This window comes from Neospora caninum, chromosome Ib, assembly GCF_000208865.1.
Source record: "Neospora caninum Liverpool complete genome, chromosome Ib".
In the NCBI taxonomy this organism is placed as follows: domain Eukaryota; phylum Apicomplexa; class Conoidasida; order Eucoccidiorida; family Sarcocystidae; genus Neospora; species Neospora caninum.
This window is the reverse complement of record NC_018386.1, coordinates 1,252,974-1,269,262: the sequence shown is the minus strand read 5'-3', so window position 1 is coordinate 1,269,262 and position 16,289 is coordinate 1,252,974. Positions and strand designations below refer to the sequence as shown.

Below are 16,289 nucleotides of genomic sequence, written 5' to 3'. Positions count from 1 at the left end.
GCTGCAACACGGTAGACGGCCAACTACCTCGCAAGTTAGAGGGGCAGTGGACGGATTAGAGTTGCTCTGATCGTTCATGAACGTTCGGCGTCAGATCATACAAAATCCTCCCGTGTACAAGAGATTTCACCTGGAGCAGAATGCGACCATCAGCCGCACGGAGATAACTGCTGACAAGAACAGAAAATACGCCACCAGAAAACATGTGTCAGAAATTCCCACGTTTCCTTCCTCACCGCAGCAACAGCTCTCGAAAACGGAGAGAGATGACGAGTTTGGGGGATTTTCATATTCTGCGATGCTGGCCCCTTAGGTCGGATAGCAGCAAATGCGCGAGTGTGTCGCAGCGAATATCTCCTCGACCGCTGCGGCGGCCTCCGATTGTGCCCCTGCTTGACCTCAGAGACATATCACAGGTTAGCGTGTGAAGAAACGGGGGCTTCAGGAAGCATGGTCTGCTGCCTTCTGGGGCCCAACTGAACACCGATGGGTAGCCGCTCCGTGAGAGCTCATTTTAGTCACGGAACCAGGACACAAGAGATCAGACATAAAGCAGAACCACAACTCAACTTGAGCTTTATCACAGTTAATACTGCTAGACAGTATGTTCTTACAGCTTACTTACACGGCCGATGCTACAGTAACACCGCTTATGCACGTCCTCCTCCCGGCATGGCAGACAGCTACAACACAGTCACCGAGTTTTCAGAGACACCAAACACTTTACCAGAGCAACACGTACATATGGTGCGCTCCAATGAGCGGACCCCATCTTCCGCTCTTAGTCCAACTCGTCAAGTATTCTGTTCCCCGTCTACGTGCTAATAATCAATATTGTCTCGTTAAAACCAGACGTGACGCAGATCTCCTCACGGTGGAAAATGCTTAAACCATCAGAACAATTTCAACTCATCTTGGAGAGATGTTCCCGACAACACTATTTTCGACTGCAGCCCCCGTGTCCGACCCCTTCACAGCCAATGTCCGCGTCCTCTCAGCGGACTGCACGAACGCCGGCCCCCCACGTTTGTGTCTTCCAAACACTGAACCATTGCCTGAAAATCCGTGAACGTTATCTTGGATGGCCTTGAGGCATGCTCTGGTTGCCTGGGTCTGTTCAGCCACTAGACGAATCTGACGAGGAAGAGCCTTTGCATGAGGCTGAAGAAGACGCGGTCTTTATCGCATGCCCAGCGGGATGACTCTCATCACCACTGAGGAGGAACGCTTCACGCTCCGTACCTCCTGTACTCTTGCGCGAAGTTCACTTTCTTAATCATGTACAGTTGTCTCGGCTCATTATGGCCAGCTATCTGCTGTTGCGTTTGTCTTCCATCGTTTTCATCGTGGCTGAAATTCGCCGAGGAGGCGCCACCGTGCTGTTTCCGTCAGAAGGGCAAGTTCGCTATTCGCAGAGTACTGCGCCAAATTTTTGGCCCCCCTATTCAGTTGCCTGGCCGGAAGTCGTGTCCGACCCAAGTGGCCGTTTACGTTGTGGAGAAGCGAAATACTTAAACAGGGAAAATCGACGTAATACCGAAATGTGAAAGCGGAGAAAAGATTGAGGAAACCGACATTGGACCATTAAAACACTGGTGAAACTTTAAGGCAGGTGACGCAAGCGTTGAGTTTGACGCGCCACTGTATCGATAGCCCATCCTCGCACGTGAGACATGCAAAATAAGTAGTTTGGACTCAGGGGAGCCGGGCAATGCCCGCGTACATCTCATGGAGACACGAAGTAGGACAGAAAAACCCACGATGCTGAGCTGAGGAATTTCCGCCCGGACAGGTACAGAATATCGCTGCACCAGTTCAGACACGATGCTGTACCATCTGGCAACTGAATTAGAGCCGATGCCCGATTATCCAAGCACTTCGAGGGTGACAGCGTGACATCGAGAGCCGTGACCACCACCCCGGTTCACGGCATGCGAAGCCCGACGCGCGTCTTCTTCTCTCAACGCTCGAAGGAGCTTTTTAGACAAATAGGCCATCCGCACTTCTGTAGTAGGCAACATCTGAAGGCAAACATAGCGACAGCAAGACAGTTCCTTTTCAGACGAGTAGCAACCGCTGTAACGAATCGACCAAGCAAGTCCTCTACCAAGGCACGTGCTATTCTACAGATGCGTAAGGCAGCCGTTATCCGCCCGTAAAACAAACAGGGTCTTACCTTCCACACATCCCAGAGAAGGTTTACTGTCGGTACGTCTGCAGTGCAATGCGCACGCGGGAAAACAGATACGGACTTCTGTATGAGGCGGAGCCGAAGGAAGAGAGGGCGCTCCGGTGAGGTTTCAAATTTAAGGCATCTCAGCACGCAAAAGACAGTAATATCATTCATACGTGAGGCAGGTACGTTACACCGTCATTCGTGTCACCGTCGCCGAACATGTCGAATACAAGTGGAAACAAAATGACTTGCACACGAATGTCATGTAACGGTTTCGCGTGATAAGGGGCCCACACGGATTCGCCGCCTGATGTTCTGGCGCCGCATGCGTGTGGAAAAGCAGTGCTATGCCCCATAGAGTAACCCGTTCGATCTGTCTTCGTGCGTCACTGGCGGGCAAAATGCCGTTCTAAACCTGGTCGGCCCTTATCTAATATCTTTTGCAGATCGTTCCAAGGTAATCCCTGCGCATATGCGCTTGCATACCAATGAAGATTTGGAACAATTTTTCATTGTGGCTACCTCAAAATCTGTCCCGTATCGCCGTGGAACCCTGGACCTGTCTCCCGCCACACTAGCCCAGGACGTAAGATTAGAGTACTTGACACTGGAAAAATTTCTTCAGCGGTTGTTTCCTGGACGCGTCTGGAAGACAACGTATCGAGAGACCCGCCCACGGCCCTCCGTTGCTTACTCCTTCGTTTGAGGTACCGGTGGCGCATGATAGCTGGCCCCAGCGGCTTCCCCGTCTCTCGGTGTACAGTTGCATGTGTGTGACAGAGTACAGCCACGCCACCCTCCAGTAGGGCCTTGAACCTCTCGTTGTCCTCCGCCGCTTCAGAAATGTTGTGGACGCTCTCTGCAGATATCGTCTGATCGTTTGAAACGCCACTCGTGTCCTCGTCTTCTAGGCGACTTGTACTCATTTTTTCAGACGTTTGCTGCAACCACACATCTATCAAGTACCCTTCAAAGTCGAATGCTTCAGCAACACCATTCGCACCCAAGGGAAATCCAGAAGTGCCGTCGATAGAGGCGGTGCTCGTCTCGTTCCCCGGTGCGATCTCGTCGCTGTCATCGTCCAGAAGCTCGCCTGCGGTCTCTCCCACACGAGTCTTGTTGGACCCCACAGAGGCGGGGCTGGACACAGAGGGCAGGCCCCGTAACAGGCGAGCGGCTGCACAGGCGAAACAAAGGATGAAACGAGCGAGAAACGGTACAAAACAGGGGGCCGCGAAAGAGTGGAGTTATCTCTTCACAGATACGCGACCGCAAGTCGGCTGAATCCACTAAGGACACCTACGACAACCGGAAAAACGACAGCGCGTCAGCAAAAACGCGACACTCTGTGGGATGCAGCGTTTGCCTAGGTCTTCGCGAAGCCCACCCTTACGACAACGACGGTTTGTGTTGATCGACAGCTCCGTTCCACGTTGGTAGCCTACTCTGGGCAACTGAGGCGGCGAAGGCGGAAGGGAAGTCAAACAGCTGCGTCTCCCAGAAAGCCTCTGCACAGTCGCATGCAGGCGTAACACAAACAAGGGCCTTGATGGATGGGCACCGCTGCTAAGCGCCCGACGACACACGCTGTTTTACGTCATCCGATCAGAAGCAAAATCAGCCATTTACTGTTGCTTGAACAAGTTGACACATAGGCCAGACTTTCAACGTTTCAACGAGATTCCGTCATCTCTTTCCAGCGGAGACAAAGACAAAAAACGAGGAATGCCTCAGTGACAGGCGAACCCATGGTCCCTACCTTACAGAGACCGTCGAGGACAAACAAGTCAAACTGCGGATCCACAATTGCTCGCTGGGACATGCACAATCGTGGCTCTTACACCTCTGGGGGAACATCATCATCGTGCATACAACCAGATTGCGCGAACTCGTAATTTGTACAGCACCGTGTGACACAGCTGCACACCTAGGTAACCATGGAACGCTGATGGCTGCAGCACTCAGACAAAGAACAAAGCGATGCCTGCCTCGTTGCTTTCCGTTTTCCTCAAGCACTCACGCTGGGTCCTCACCTCGAGTGTACTTGCGCATGCGTTGGAGACGAATTTGGTCCATCGTAGGCAATGCTGAGAAGGAAGGCAACGCACGCAAAACACCGTCAGGCATCGACATGCCGCTCGCAGCGTCGCGATAGACGACACAGTCTGTTGCGCCAGGCGCGAGGGCGAGAAGAGCAAAATACGCGTTTTCCCATTGGCTGGACGCACGACGCCTCCCTTGTAACGGCTTGTAGGTGGCGATGCTGCTGAACAACCAGTCCCTTTTGCAAAAGCTCAGAGATGCCTAATGAGCGGGGGATGACACAAGGCTCGAACCCCACCTAGCGCAATCTCCGAAGCCGCAGGGTAAAGCAAGGCGCATCGATCGTCACCAGCCACTCGGTCGAGGGGGATAAGGGAGAGGCACATCTGAACACAAAGGCAGCACGCGGAGAGAGCTTGCTGCTTTCCCTCCCGGTATCGGAGTCGGTAACTCCAGGGGATTCCACCATCGACGCAGCTGCCCCAGTGTACGTTGGGCGAAGGAAGGTTGCGACGCCGTCAGGCCTTCCCGACGTTTGAAACATCCCTGAGAGTCCCCAGAGACGTTCCCTGCGAGATTTGCTTACAAGATGCGCCTCGCGCCCGTCGAGCGGCCTCACCTCTAGAAACTGGGCGTCCAGATAACGCATAACCACGTAGCTCCAAACGACGTCGCAGAGGCCATGGACGGTGAAGGTTTCAAGCCGTCGCAGGAGATTGACTTGGATAGCGCTGAACATGCGACTGCTCCCACGTAGAACGGCATACGCATGCACAATTCGCACCAGCTGGTCGGCACTCAGTTCCTCTGCCCAGTTTTCCGTGATCAGTTGCTGTACGGAGGCGTGCAGCGCCTCGCTCCCACAGCGGAGCAAGGCGTAGGCTGCCGACAGGACTGCCAAGTCTTGCGGCTCAAACCGAGCTAGAGACCGCAGCACCTGAGGCTCCACATGCTGAAGGAGAGCGACGCAGAGAGCCTCTCCGCTCACAGACGAGGCAGGGGCTTTCGAATCGGAAACATCCCCGTTCGATCGTGTGCTTCGGCTGCCGAGAGGAGACGGAAGGGACGGAGTCGCAAAGTCGTTCGCTTCTGCAGAGTCGTCGGCAGACCTCTGTAGCCTTTGCGGAGGCGAGGCACTGCGGCTGTCTGTGCCTCCGTCAGACACGCGCGCTGGAGTGCCGTCTCCCTCGGAAGATGACCGGATATCGACAATGCGACCGAGTGTGGTGGCAAAGCCCCAGAGGGTGTTTGACAGGCCTAAGAGGAGACCATCGGAAGCAAGAGTCAGGCACACACAAAGCACGTTAAGGCTGGGCGACGACGCTCTACGCAACGCACAAGATGGAGGCTTTCTTGTCTTCTTGGTATGTCCACAAAGTGTCGCTGATTCTCCAAAGGCCATTCGCAGATCCTGTCTGTCACGCGGGCAAAAGGAAACGGGGAGTGCGGCTTCCTCGTCCGCTCGCCTTCAGCGTCCCAACCTGCCCCCCACCAGTTGAGCGGCCTCTGATCTTCTTACCTTGCGGACTCATCTGACAATGGACCCTCAGAGTTCGGCGGTGAAGCATTTGAAGCAGCGCGGGAGATCCGAGACAAGCACTCCCTCGACTGCATGCCCAGACGAGTGTAGCGACCGCCTGGCCGTCGAGTTGATCTGCTTGTCGCAGGAGAGCAGGCTCCGCACGCTTCAGAAGGAGTTCCAAAAGCTTCAAGTGTTCACTGTGTTGTTGTCTCTGAAGCGAAGGAGCGGCGCTGCGCCCTGGGCATCCGACGCTGCTCGGGCCACACGCCGCGGCTGCAGCCCAGACACACCGAAGCGTCGCGGGAAGCGACATGGCGGGAATCGAGTGGCGAGAAAGGAGAAGCGTAAGCCCCTGGTGAAGCACAAAATCATCGCCTGCGCTCGGATGCTTGGCGTACGCATGCAGAACCAGGGAAAGCTGCTCTGAAGTCGACGCGCAGGGGAGACAACACAGACATTACCCGCAGGAAACCGAATGAGTTACTGCAGATGACGCACCGAAACAGAGGACCAGCTGGCGCCTCGGACACCTTGTGGCGTGGCCGTGACAGTGGCAATCGACGCACATGGCCTGTGTGCTAGCCCACGGTCTGCTGACTTGCCGATGTGCACACATGCAGAAATAAAAAAATCATACATTGTGTCGGCAAGATTGTCTAGAGCACACGCGGAGAAACGGGCCGGCCTCGGTGACGGTGTCTGGGCAGTGCATGCTTAGCCCCCAGGAAGGTTGGACCAGACGCAGCGACCGATGAGGCCAGCCACGGCCGAAAACCAAATGGACAGCCGGAACAGAGACAAAACGGCCGGCAGGCGCACCACGCGATGCTCACGCACGCCTGCATGCCCTTTGTGCAGTTGGCGAAAAAAACATTCAGCAACTCTGCAGACCTCCGTTCACCCTCAAGATGCATTACCATTGCCCTTGGTGTGCCCCGTCTCGTTATCTCCATGTGTGGTTCTGCCTCTCCGCACCGCGCGACGTGCGCCTTTCGCTTGCTGTGCCGTATCGGCCTGTTGGGGCCGGCGTGCGTCGTTTTGTTCGGAAAAAAGTCGAGGACTGTATCACTGGAGTTAGAGTTATTTACCTCCCGCTAGGATGCACGGTTTCGTCGTGTATCTACCTACTAAAGCCACCGCCTTCCTCGGACGTGTGCTAGGGGGCGGGGCAAATGCGGTTCTGCTTTTCTTACTGGCGTTCATGGTATGCATGCGCTGCCGGACTGGTGAAAGGAGGAGCCGCAAAAGGGCCACTTGATTAATGGGCATCCGACTTCCCGCGTCGGCGAGGTCAGCGAGGAGCCCGCTACCCAGTTTTCCTAGGCGTCCACCGCATGCATGCAGCCAATGCGTCACTTCTCTCGCGACAGTGGAGGCACCGGCACCCATGCTGGGCTGGCCGTGCGGACCGGAGCTGTTGGGGTGGACGTACACCGCAAGGAGTTGGACGACCTGCTCGAGAGAGAGCCGGGGCAGCTCCTGGAGAAGCAGAGGCGCAGCGGCGCGAAGGAGAAGGCGCGGGCAAACGTTCAGTTGCTGAAGGATGTCAAGGGCTGAGAGAAGATCTGCCACGGGAAACGAGTCGACTTTGCTTAGGAGAAGCCGTTGTACCTCTCGAAACCGCGGATGCCTGTGAAAGTAGGCGCGAAAGACATTTGGACGAGGCGGGCGCACACCAGATGGAGTCGAGGAAGAACACTCCTGCGAGGACTCCGGTGGGCACTCCGCGTTGTCACACACAGCAGACTGGCCGTGAGCTATTCGCTTCATCTTCTTCGCGTCACTCCTTGACGCTTGTTTCGCCAGATGCGCGGTCGCAATCAACTGCATGCGCTTCAGAAGAGCAAGAAAGACGTTGGGCCGCAACTGGTTTCTGTTGTCGGAGAAGAACGCGAGACAGTCGTCCATGGTTGTCAGCTCTGCAATCGCCTGAAGGAGACGGTCCGCCTGGTCTTGGCGACGCGTGAGAAGAGAAGAGGAAGGCGGCAACGACGCTGCTGACGGCGCTGTGATGGCGAGACGCTCCTGCGCAGCAAGCGTGACGGAAATGGACGCCGGGGAGGCCGACGAGGAGTCGCGCATAGCAGCGGAAGAGGAAGACGCAGGCGGCGAGCACGCGGACGACGAGGAAGAGACTACCGGAAGAGACCAGTGTGCAGAGGCCGACGAGAACTTGGGAAAAGAGAGAGACAGCGACATGTACGGAGAACAGTGAGAGAAGAGAGGGAGAGATGGCGATGAATCGGAAGAGCGGGGACGGAGCGATGGCAAACACATGGAGCCCGTCGAAGACAAACGGCAGGAAGCATTGTGCCGAGACGAGTGACGAGCTGGAAACGCGCGTGAGAGAGGCAGGAAGGAAGAAAACAGGCGAGAAGAAAAAGGAGACGTCGATACATACAAAGGAACAGGCGACGAGGACACCCGTGCAGCCGAAGAGGAAGGAAAACACGAAAGAGATGTCGCTGCCCGGCGAGGCGGGAACCGTGAGGAAAGCGCGGAAAGGCAAGACGCCAGAGCAGGAGAGGATTGCTGAAGACAGGAGCAAGGAGGCGAGAGAGACGGTGGCATAGAGTACGCGGACGCAGGAGAGTCACGAACCGCGCGAAGCGACGAAGAGCGAGAACCACAGACAGGAGATTCGGAATAGTCCCTCGAGGCAAGACCAGAACCGTAGACGAACAGGGTCTTGTCGAAGAAGGGGGAAAAGCCGGGAACCGAAGAACATACAGACGAAGAAGCAGACCAAGACAGGCTACGTGGAGTGGAAGCTGAGGCAGATGTATCCACACCTTCCAGCGACTCATAACCCTTTGCTCTTTCCTTTTCCACTCCTTCGAAGTTTCTCGAAAAAGGACTGACGCCCCTTCTTGTTTCGCCAGCGAATTGATGGGCATTGAATTGAGGTTCTCTCCGCCGGCTCCGCACCTCTGGTCGCCCGCTTCTCCGCCCAGACCGACGTGCGGCGAGTGCCAGCGCCTTCATCTTGCACTTTGGTTCGGTTCGACGCGAGCAAGGCACATCGTGCTCTCCGAAAAGCGAGGAAATCTGGATGTTCCTCCCCGGAACGTCGCCAGCTTCTCGTGTGGCCCTGCGCGAAAAAAAAAGCCGCGGATTCTGTTTCTGCTCAATTCCAGTCCTGAGATCTAGCCCTTTTTCTGTGTCGCCGTTTTCGATTCTCGCTATGAAATCAACTCACCAGGAGACGGCAGACGCATGCCACTTTTTCGCGACTCGCCTGTCACAGAACTACTGCGTTCCGCTGGCGGAACCGCGAGCCGCCAATCACCAGCACTCCGGACTACAGGGCAAGAGCGAAACGCCCTTCTCGTCTTTTCGAGACGCCACGAAAAGATGGGAAACGCACCGAGAAGAGTCGAGCACGCAGGAGGCGACTCGGTCAGAGAGTGGACGACAAAAAATCTGTGGACGAAGCTCATTGGAGAGTGTGCGTGAGGTCAAGATTTCGTGCCAACGGCTGTGCATGTGCATGCAACTGTCTAGACAGCCGGACCGCGGCAGATAGTCAAGTGACCAGAAACCTCAACCGCAAACAAAGCATCCTTTGGGCTCTCTCAAAGAGCAAGGCAACACCGGGAGAAAGTGATAGGAAGAAAAAAGAGAGGTTCGGCCGTCCCGGTATTTCGGCAACACCCTGGGCAGGAAACCGCTCAAGACCCCAAGTGGGGATGTCGATGAGCGCTGCGCAACGTCGCAGATGACAGATCGACTGGGAAAGGCTTCAGACACAGCGAAGGCAAGAACCCGTTCCCTGGAGAAGAATCAACAGACGAACGGCGCTTTCCTTTTCGCCGCGTCTTCTGCTTTCTTCACCGCTACTCTTTGCTTCTCCGCAGCATGCACGTATTTTTTCTGCTGGCCTTCCGTGCCTTTCGACTCGACACTCACAACTCGTGCCGGCTCTTGAGTCCATACTCATGGCTGCTCTGCCGCTCACCATGAGCCTCCGGCTTTTCTGGATCCTACCCTCCAAAAAGGCAACTTCACACTTCAAGTTGCTGTCCTCGTCATCGCCTCTCCTCTCGTCCTGGCCCTTCACTGCATCCCAGCCCCGCTGCGTGTTGTCTCCGACCTAAGACTCTCTGCTTTTCGAGGCAGAGACTCTCACCGTGCTCTGTTCCCTTTCGCGTTCTCTCTCTCCTTGCCTCTCCGCCACGTGCTCTCGGTCGTCCCTTTTCCGTCTCCCCCGCGTTTCCTTGCGTCTTTTCTCCTCGTTCGCGCGTCTCTCCTCGTTCGCGCGATTGGAGTTCAGCATGTGGACCTGGAAGGCCGCACCCGCCCTCAGGCGGCAGCCTGTGCCTCGTGGCAGCGCGCCCGGTTGGCCCAACCAGGGGGGGAAAGAGGCGTCGAGGGAAGCATGCGGAAGGAGGAAGACAACCGGAAGAAGGGAAGGATGGAGCGGAGACGGAAGAGCAGTTGCGCCTCCTGCGCAGAGGCGAGGTTTACGAGAATGGCCCGTAGCAGGGAAACCAGGGGAGGAGCACGAAGAAGGTGGGCAGCACGAGCTCACCTGCGAAGCATCCCGTCTGCTCGACGTGCCTCATTGCCGCATTTCTCGCTCCACTTACCAGCAACCGGACCCGATGAAGTGTCTATGTGCTGCATTTGACAACAGTCGTTTCCCTTCGCTGTTCTCTCCTTCTCCTTGCTCGGTCGGCTCTCAGCGTCTGTCATCGTCGACTCCAGATTCCCGCTCTTTCGCTCTGTCGCTTGCTTCTCCACGGCCTTGCAGTGCACCGCTGCTGGGTTCAGGTTCGCCACTCTCGCGTGCCGCGTCTGCATTGGCATACGGGCCGAGCCTGCGGCCGTGTCTGTCAAGGGTCTCGAGTCTGTCGTCATCATGCTCCCCGTTTGCCTCGCCTGCTCGTCTGCATACGGGAACTTCCGCTGCGTCCAGTGTTTCGCCTCGCTCGCTTCGCGCGAGGTCTTCTTTCGGTCTTCCACCGTCGACCTCGAAGACGCCTTCTTCTCGAGCTCGTGCCTCGTTCTCTTCCTCGTCGTTCGTCCCGTCTCCTCTCTCTCCCCCGTCGCCTCCGCCTCCCGCGTCCGTCTCTGCAGAGCGCGGGCCTCCAGTCTCCCCGTCCCCAGCAGACCATCAGAGAAGGGCTGGCTCTCCTTCGCCCTTGGACCTTGCGCAAAGTTCCTGTCCCCTGGAAGTGTCTGAGGCGCGCATGCATTTGCTTCAGTTAGCGAGCGAAGCGACGTCTCTGCCCCATTCCTTCTGGGAGCCCTCACAACACTCGCCCGCGTTAGAGCTCCAGCGCGAGTTGGACACTCCGCGGAACACACGGCAGGCAGCCTTCACCCCGTCTTTAGTTGAGAGAGTGGAGCGTATCGCCAGGGAGGCGGTCGCGACCGTCAAGTGCGTCGCGGGTTCTTCGCCCTTGAGTGCTCCCCATGTCGATGGACAGCCGCTTTGCACCGACACGGCTCATACCGGCGCTTTGGAGACAGCAGCCTCCCAGCTGCTTCCCGAGATCGTCGCGCTCGTTCCGCCCTTGGCTGCGTGCGGCGCGTACCTCGCTCTGCTTGGCGAATCTTCGCGAGGGTGCTTCCAAAGCCTGCCGCATTTGTCGTCGTTCCTAGACCTGACGGTCAGCCTGCTGCACAGGACGGAACACTGGGCCTCTTTGACCGACGACGAATTTGCAGCGACTGCGCGTGCGCTGCAGGCGTTCGGATCCATCGACGCTGGGACCGCCGCTGCGGCGGCAAATGCGTTGCTTCAGGACGGCCGAATTCGCCAGATAAGTCTCCGCCATCTGGTGGAAATCGCGTCATCGACGCTGCATGCGCAGCTGCTTCGAAAACGGCAGATGCGCGAAGGCTCCCTGCCGGTCAGCCGTCGCCTCAGCTGCACGGCGGCCTCTCTCGCTGTCGTTCGGAAGGCTGCGAAGGCCGCACAGGACCGACTTCTGAGGGAGCGGCGTGCGCTGGTGGAGTCCGGGATGATGGTGCGTGCGTGGCAAACGATGGCCTCGCTCTCTGTCTTATCGCATGCAGCCACTGTGCGAGCTCAGGCAGGGTTTTTCCTTTTGCTTGAGGGAATGCGGAAGCAGCAAGGCGAACTCGAGCGGCACGCGCCTCTTCTCGCGCCGCTTCTGCCCGACGAGGAGCTGGCCGCGCTCCCCCCGGCTCTCTCTGCTGCCGGGATACCTGACGAACGGCTCTTCGTTTGGGCGGCGGAGCAGATCGTTGTGCGGCTTGGAGGCCCGAGTCTGCGGCAGCTGGTGATGAGGCGGGACGCCGCGGGCGACCGCAGCGGCAACGTTTCGGGGGCCAAAAGAGCAGCGATTCCGGCTGCCTCTGAAAGTCGCAGAACGACCGACTTGCCGCTTTGCACGAGCCACACTCGCTTGGAGTATCCGCGCGACTCGAAGAACGCATTGCGGAGGCAGGGCGGCCAGGCGACAAGCTGGCGAAGCCAGGAAAAAGAACGGCTCATGGCGTCGCTGTTGCTGCAGGGGATGGGGCTCTGGGAGCGCGTCGGACCCCCCGGGATGCAGCAGCAGGCGCTCCCGATTTTCTGTCAAGCGGTGAGAAGAACCTCGAACTCAGGTTGCATCCCGCGCGTTCAGACACAGTCGCGCGCCATGGTAGTTGGATACGAAACGCGTTTGCAGGTGTTCAGCGCAGAGGTGGACGACGTTGTGGGCAGCCCTCTGACGAGAGCAGACACGCGTGCAGGCGAATTTCGTCGCACGTGCGGCAGCTGCGTTCGTGTGCCTAGCAGAAAAGCCGAGTCGCGAACGTGCAAAAGGGTGACGTGTGAAGCCTCGAACTGGGGATGGGTTTCAAGAGCTGGAGCATTTTTGAGGCAGGCGCTGGGTTCCGTAAGGATCCCTGTTCCAAACGCGTGGCTGTCACGGGTCTCCCGAAGGATGTCCTTCAGAGGAGCAAACGCAGTAACGGTGGGCACGCGGTTGCCTGCGTATATGAACACGTGCATGCACAACTTGTAGCTCTCCCGTATCGAGCTATATCGTGAGGAGGCAAATGCGCCGCTGGCAGGGAGGAGATTCGGGTTCTCATTCGGTTGCCGAAACGTTCGTGCGACAGCTGGAGCGCTGGTAAGCTGCTCGCGCTTTGCCCCTCGGCTGGGCCCAAGAGGGCAGGTCGTCATACTCCGGTTTCAGTGAAGGAACGGAAGCAGCGCGATCTTCGTTGTTGCCTCGTCGGTTCATTCGCATGTCCCTCCTTTGCATGCCTCCCTGCGTGACCTTCAGTTTCTCCTGCCGAACCTGCCGCACCTCCCTTCTCGAGTGCTCTTGCATCTGGTGGAGGCTGCCACGGCGCCACGTGTCGCAGACAGTTTATCCTTCTCGGCCACCTCGTTCGCGTTCTTCATTCCGTCTTCGGGGGGACACGAGGCTTCGCGCGGCACCTGCGAGAGCCGCCGCGAGGCCAAGCAACGCCGCCGGCAACTTCTGCAAGAGCGACAAGACACTCTCGGGCGCCTGGCGGCAGGCGCGCTGGGCCTCCTTCTGGAGCCCGGCCGCCGGACGCGCTTTGAGTGTGGACATCTCGTCACGCTCCTCCGAGCCGCACGGAGCGCCTACCAGGCGCAAATGCTCCCGCGACGGCAGCACCTCAGCCAGCTTCTGACCGACAAGAGAGGCTGCCTCCTGGAGCTCGAGGCGGCATTGATCAAGGTAACGGAGATCTGGCGATTCGCGCGAAGGGTACACAGTGCTGTGGGGAAGGGGGGCGGGGGGGGGGGGGGGGGAGGTGTTGGGAAACGCTTTCGTGGGATGGCCAGGTTCTCGCGGCTACCGAGACAGCTACGACTTTCCCTGAAGCTTCGTTGCGCATTCGGCGGTGGCGCACGCGCCTGGTGCAGTCACCTCCTTTTCCGAAGTCAGAGAGACGCCCGTGCATGCACTTCTGTATACGCACTTTTGGTATCCACGTACCTGATTTGGAGGGACGTGTAGACGTTCGTAGGCGGTATTCTTGAGAGCCGCTGGGAGGCCAGACGCAGAATGGGAGCGGCCCCGGGGTGTCTTCGCTTTCGCCGTTTCCTCTCGTATCTGGGGATGTCGCTGTGCCTTTGCTCGTGCGCCGGCGCGCTGCTTTGCGTGTGCCGTTCCCGGGGCAGATTTCCCGTTGCTTTCACTGCACTCGGCCTTCCCTCTCCGTTTCCCGTCCGCTCGCCAGGGTGTACCTCTCCTCTATCGCGACATCGCTCTCCAGCTGAGGCTCTTCTCGCGAAGTTGCCCCGCGCTTCCGCTTCGCGCTTCGCCTTTGCCCACGCCGGTCTCCGGATTGACCACGTCCGATTTATTGCCGACCTGTGGAGCGGCCGCCGGACTCGCTTCACGGCCCGTTGAACCCCCTCTGAACCCGGACGCGGCATCGTCGGCCGTGTCGTCCCCGGCTTGGTCCGGGTCCTCCTCGGGCCTTGTGGCGCCGACCAGACATCTCCAGAGAGTCTCCGGAGAGGAAGGAATCGACGGTGTAGCGCGTCGTTTGGTCGACGCCGTGGTGCGGCCGCAGGCGTACACTGCTTGGGGGCGACACGCATCTCCTGTAGGCGTATCGGAACTTGTTCAAGTTCTCCAAGATGCAGCTGTCTTAACCGGGCTGCTTCCGGCTCCTCAGGCTCCCCCCATGTCTGCGGTGGCGCCTCCCTCTGGCGCGCCCGGCCGAACGGAGGCTCCCTCTCCGCCTGACGGGTTCCTTCTTAGTCTGCTCTCAGAGCTTCTGCCGCTTCTGGGGTTGGCGTCGGCCGGCCAAGCGGGCGACAGGGTCGCCGCCAATTTCGGTGCGATGACTCAGTCTCAAGTATCGGATGTCATGACCAGTTGCGCGGCGCTGCTGCTGCGGCTCGTCGGCTCGTTGGGCCAACAGGCCAAGCTGGACGAGTTGCTTGCTTCGCTCGGACTCTCAGGGACAGAGTCTGGCATACAGCGAGAAAGACTCGAGTGCTGCCGTCTTCTTGTCCTACAAATCTGCTTGCGCGCTTCAGACGCTCGCGTGGACGCCCAGGCCGCTGCTGTGGCGCTCCGAGCGCTCGTAGGTCTACGCATCCTAACGGCAAACATCGGAGCTCCAAGCATGTTTCATGTGTCTGTCCGGCTTGGTCCACGGCAGCTAGCGCGGTGCTGTTGCTCCATTAGTCGACTGTCGGGCGTATCTCGTGGAATAGGAAGGGAGGAGCGCATTCCACTCCCGGCACTGCTTTGATCGCTTCGGGGATCTGCAGGAGGAAGGCGCCTCGGCGGATGGCGTCTTGGCGTTTCACTGATTCTTGCTAGAGCCACGACACCCCAGTTGCGCGGCGAGCGTTTCGTGCCACTAAGTTGGCTGGGATTTAGATGCAGTCAGAATCCACGCCTGTGGGTCGCGCTTGGCTCTCCATTTTCTCTGCAGCTCGCATGTCTACACCGGGTGCCGGCGCCGCTTCTCTCCGACTGGATCGTCGTACACCCTCTGGGACCTCTGAGTGCCTGCGCGCGGTCCTCGTCAACTTCCGAACGTGCGCCGTCTAGAGACTCCGTTCCCTGTGGCGCGCAGGCCACGGCGTCTGCTCCAGAGAGCCATGCCCGTTCGTGTTCAGCCTCGGCAGTCCTCGTTCCCGCCATCGCCGCCTTGCTCTGCCGCCTGACGGATGCCCGAGCTAGCCAGTCGCGAGGCGGGGACAACCGGGTAGACGACGGCCGAGGTGGACTTCCACCGGACCCTCCTACGCGGTTCGTATCTCCCAGTGGGAGCAGGGATGTGGATGCCTGTAGGTTGGCAAGAACCCCCCGCAGCGCAGAATCCGAGTCCGGGCACGTTGCGGCGCGTAGGGAAAGCAACGAGGGACAACCCGACGATGACGGGCTGCTGTCGCATGAAGCTGCAGGGCTCCGCCTCAACGCTGTCGTTCCCGCTCTCGCGGCAGCTGCCTGGCTCGAACACCAGCGAGGCGTCCTTTGCCGCGCCCTCGCCGCGTCCCTGCAGGCTGAGGAAGCGTTTGGGGAGAGCGCGAGCTCAGCCCCGAACCCGGAGGGTGCGCCGACGCAAACCTGTGGAAGAATAACGCTAACGGAAGTGAACAGGATAGCTCGCTATTCGCTTGAGAACGTACCGTTCGTCGCGGCCTTGCCCGAGTGTATAGACACGATCTTGGAAGCAGCAAAGACCCAGTTTTCACTCCTTCCGGACCGCGAAGTCCGCCTACTTGAGCTCCATCTCAGAGCCATTCACCGTGAGAAAGGCGAAGAAAAGACAGCAGATGCATCAGGTGTTTTTAAGGCGATCGAATGCCTACTGGAGGCCCGTTGGGCCGCGCTGGGCAATGAGGTAATTTTCTGAGGTATCTCTAAAACGCATTTATGAGGTTGACTGTTGTGTGTCCTCAGTGCGCGTGGCCGATTCACTTGTTAAAAGGCGGTATCCACTCCGCGTCAACTGCGTCGGGATCCCCCTGAGTTCGCTGCCAGTGCTAACCGTAGACGGACTCATTTTCGTGGGGAGAATGCGCGCACGTTCGAATCCCAAAGTCGGCAGTTTCTATGCCGCTACGCGCCGTCTCGGCGCCTA

The 16,289-nt window shown here is 58.4% G+C and overlaps 2 protein-coding genes across 2 annotated transcripts; one reads left to right on the top strand and one right to left on the bottom strand.

The window, feature by feature from the left end:
* Window positions 1–1,980: 1,980 nt before the first annotated feature.
* On the bottom strand, window positions 1,981–7,823 carry NCLIV_003850 (hypothetical protein; the record flags this gene model as incomplete). The annotated part of the gene is made up of 8 exons (XM_003879886.1): window positions 1,981–2,021; window positions 2,871–3,353; window positions 3,622–3,684; window positions 4,210–4,263; window positions 4,518–4,605; window positions 4,839–5,476; window positions 5,739–6,164; window positions 6,935–7,823. The coding sequence occupies 8 exons, from the start codon at window positions 7,821–7,823 to the stop codon at window positions 1,981–1,983; spliced, it is 2,682 nt and encodes an 893-aa protein (XP_003879935.1).
* A 3,110-nt stretch (window positions 7,824–10,933) lies between these two features.
* Window positions 10,934–16,061, top strand: NCLIV_003840 (conserved hypothetical protein; the record flags this gene model as incomplete). Its single annotated transcript, XM_003879885.1, has 4 exons — window positions 10,934–12,298; window positions 12,989–13,414; window positions 13,920–14,777; window positions 15,135–16,061. 4 exons carry the CDS (start codon window positions 10,934–10,936, stop codon window positions 16,059–16,061), a joined length of 3,576 nt encoding a protein of 1,191 aa, XP_003879934.1.
* Window positions 16,062–16,289: the final 228 nt, after the last annotated feature.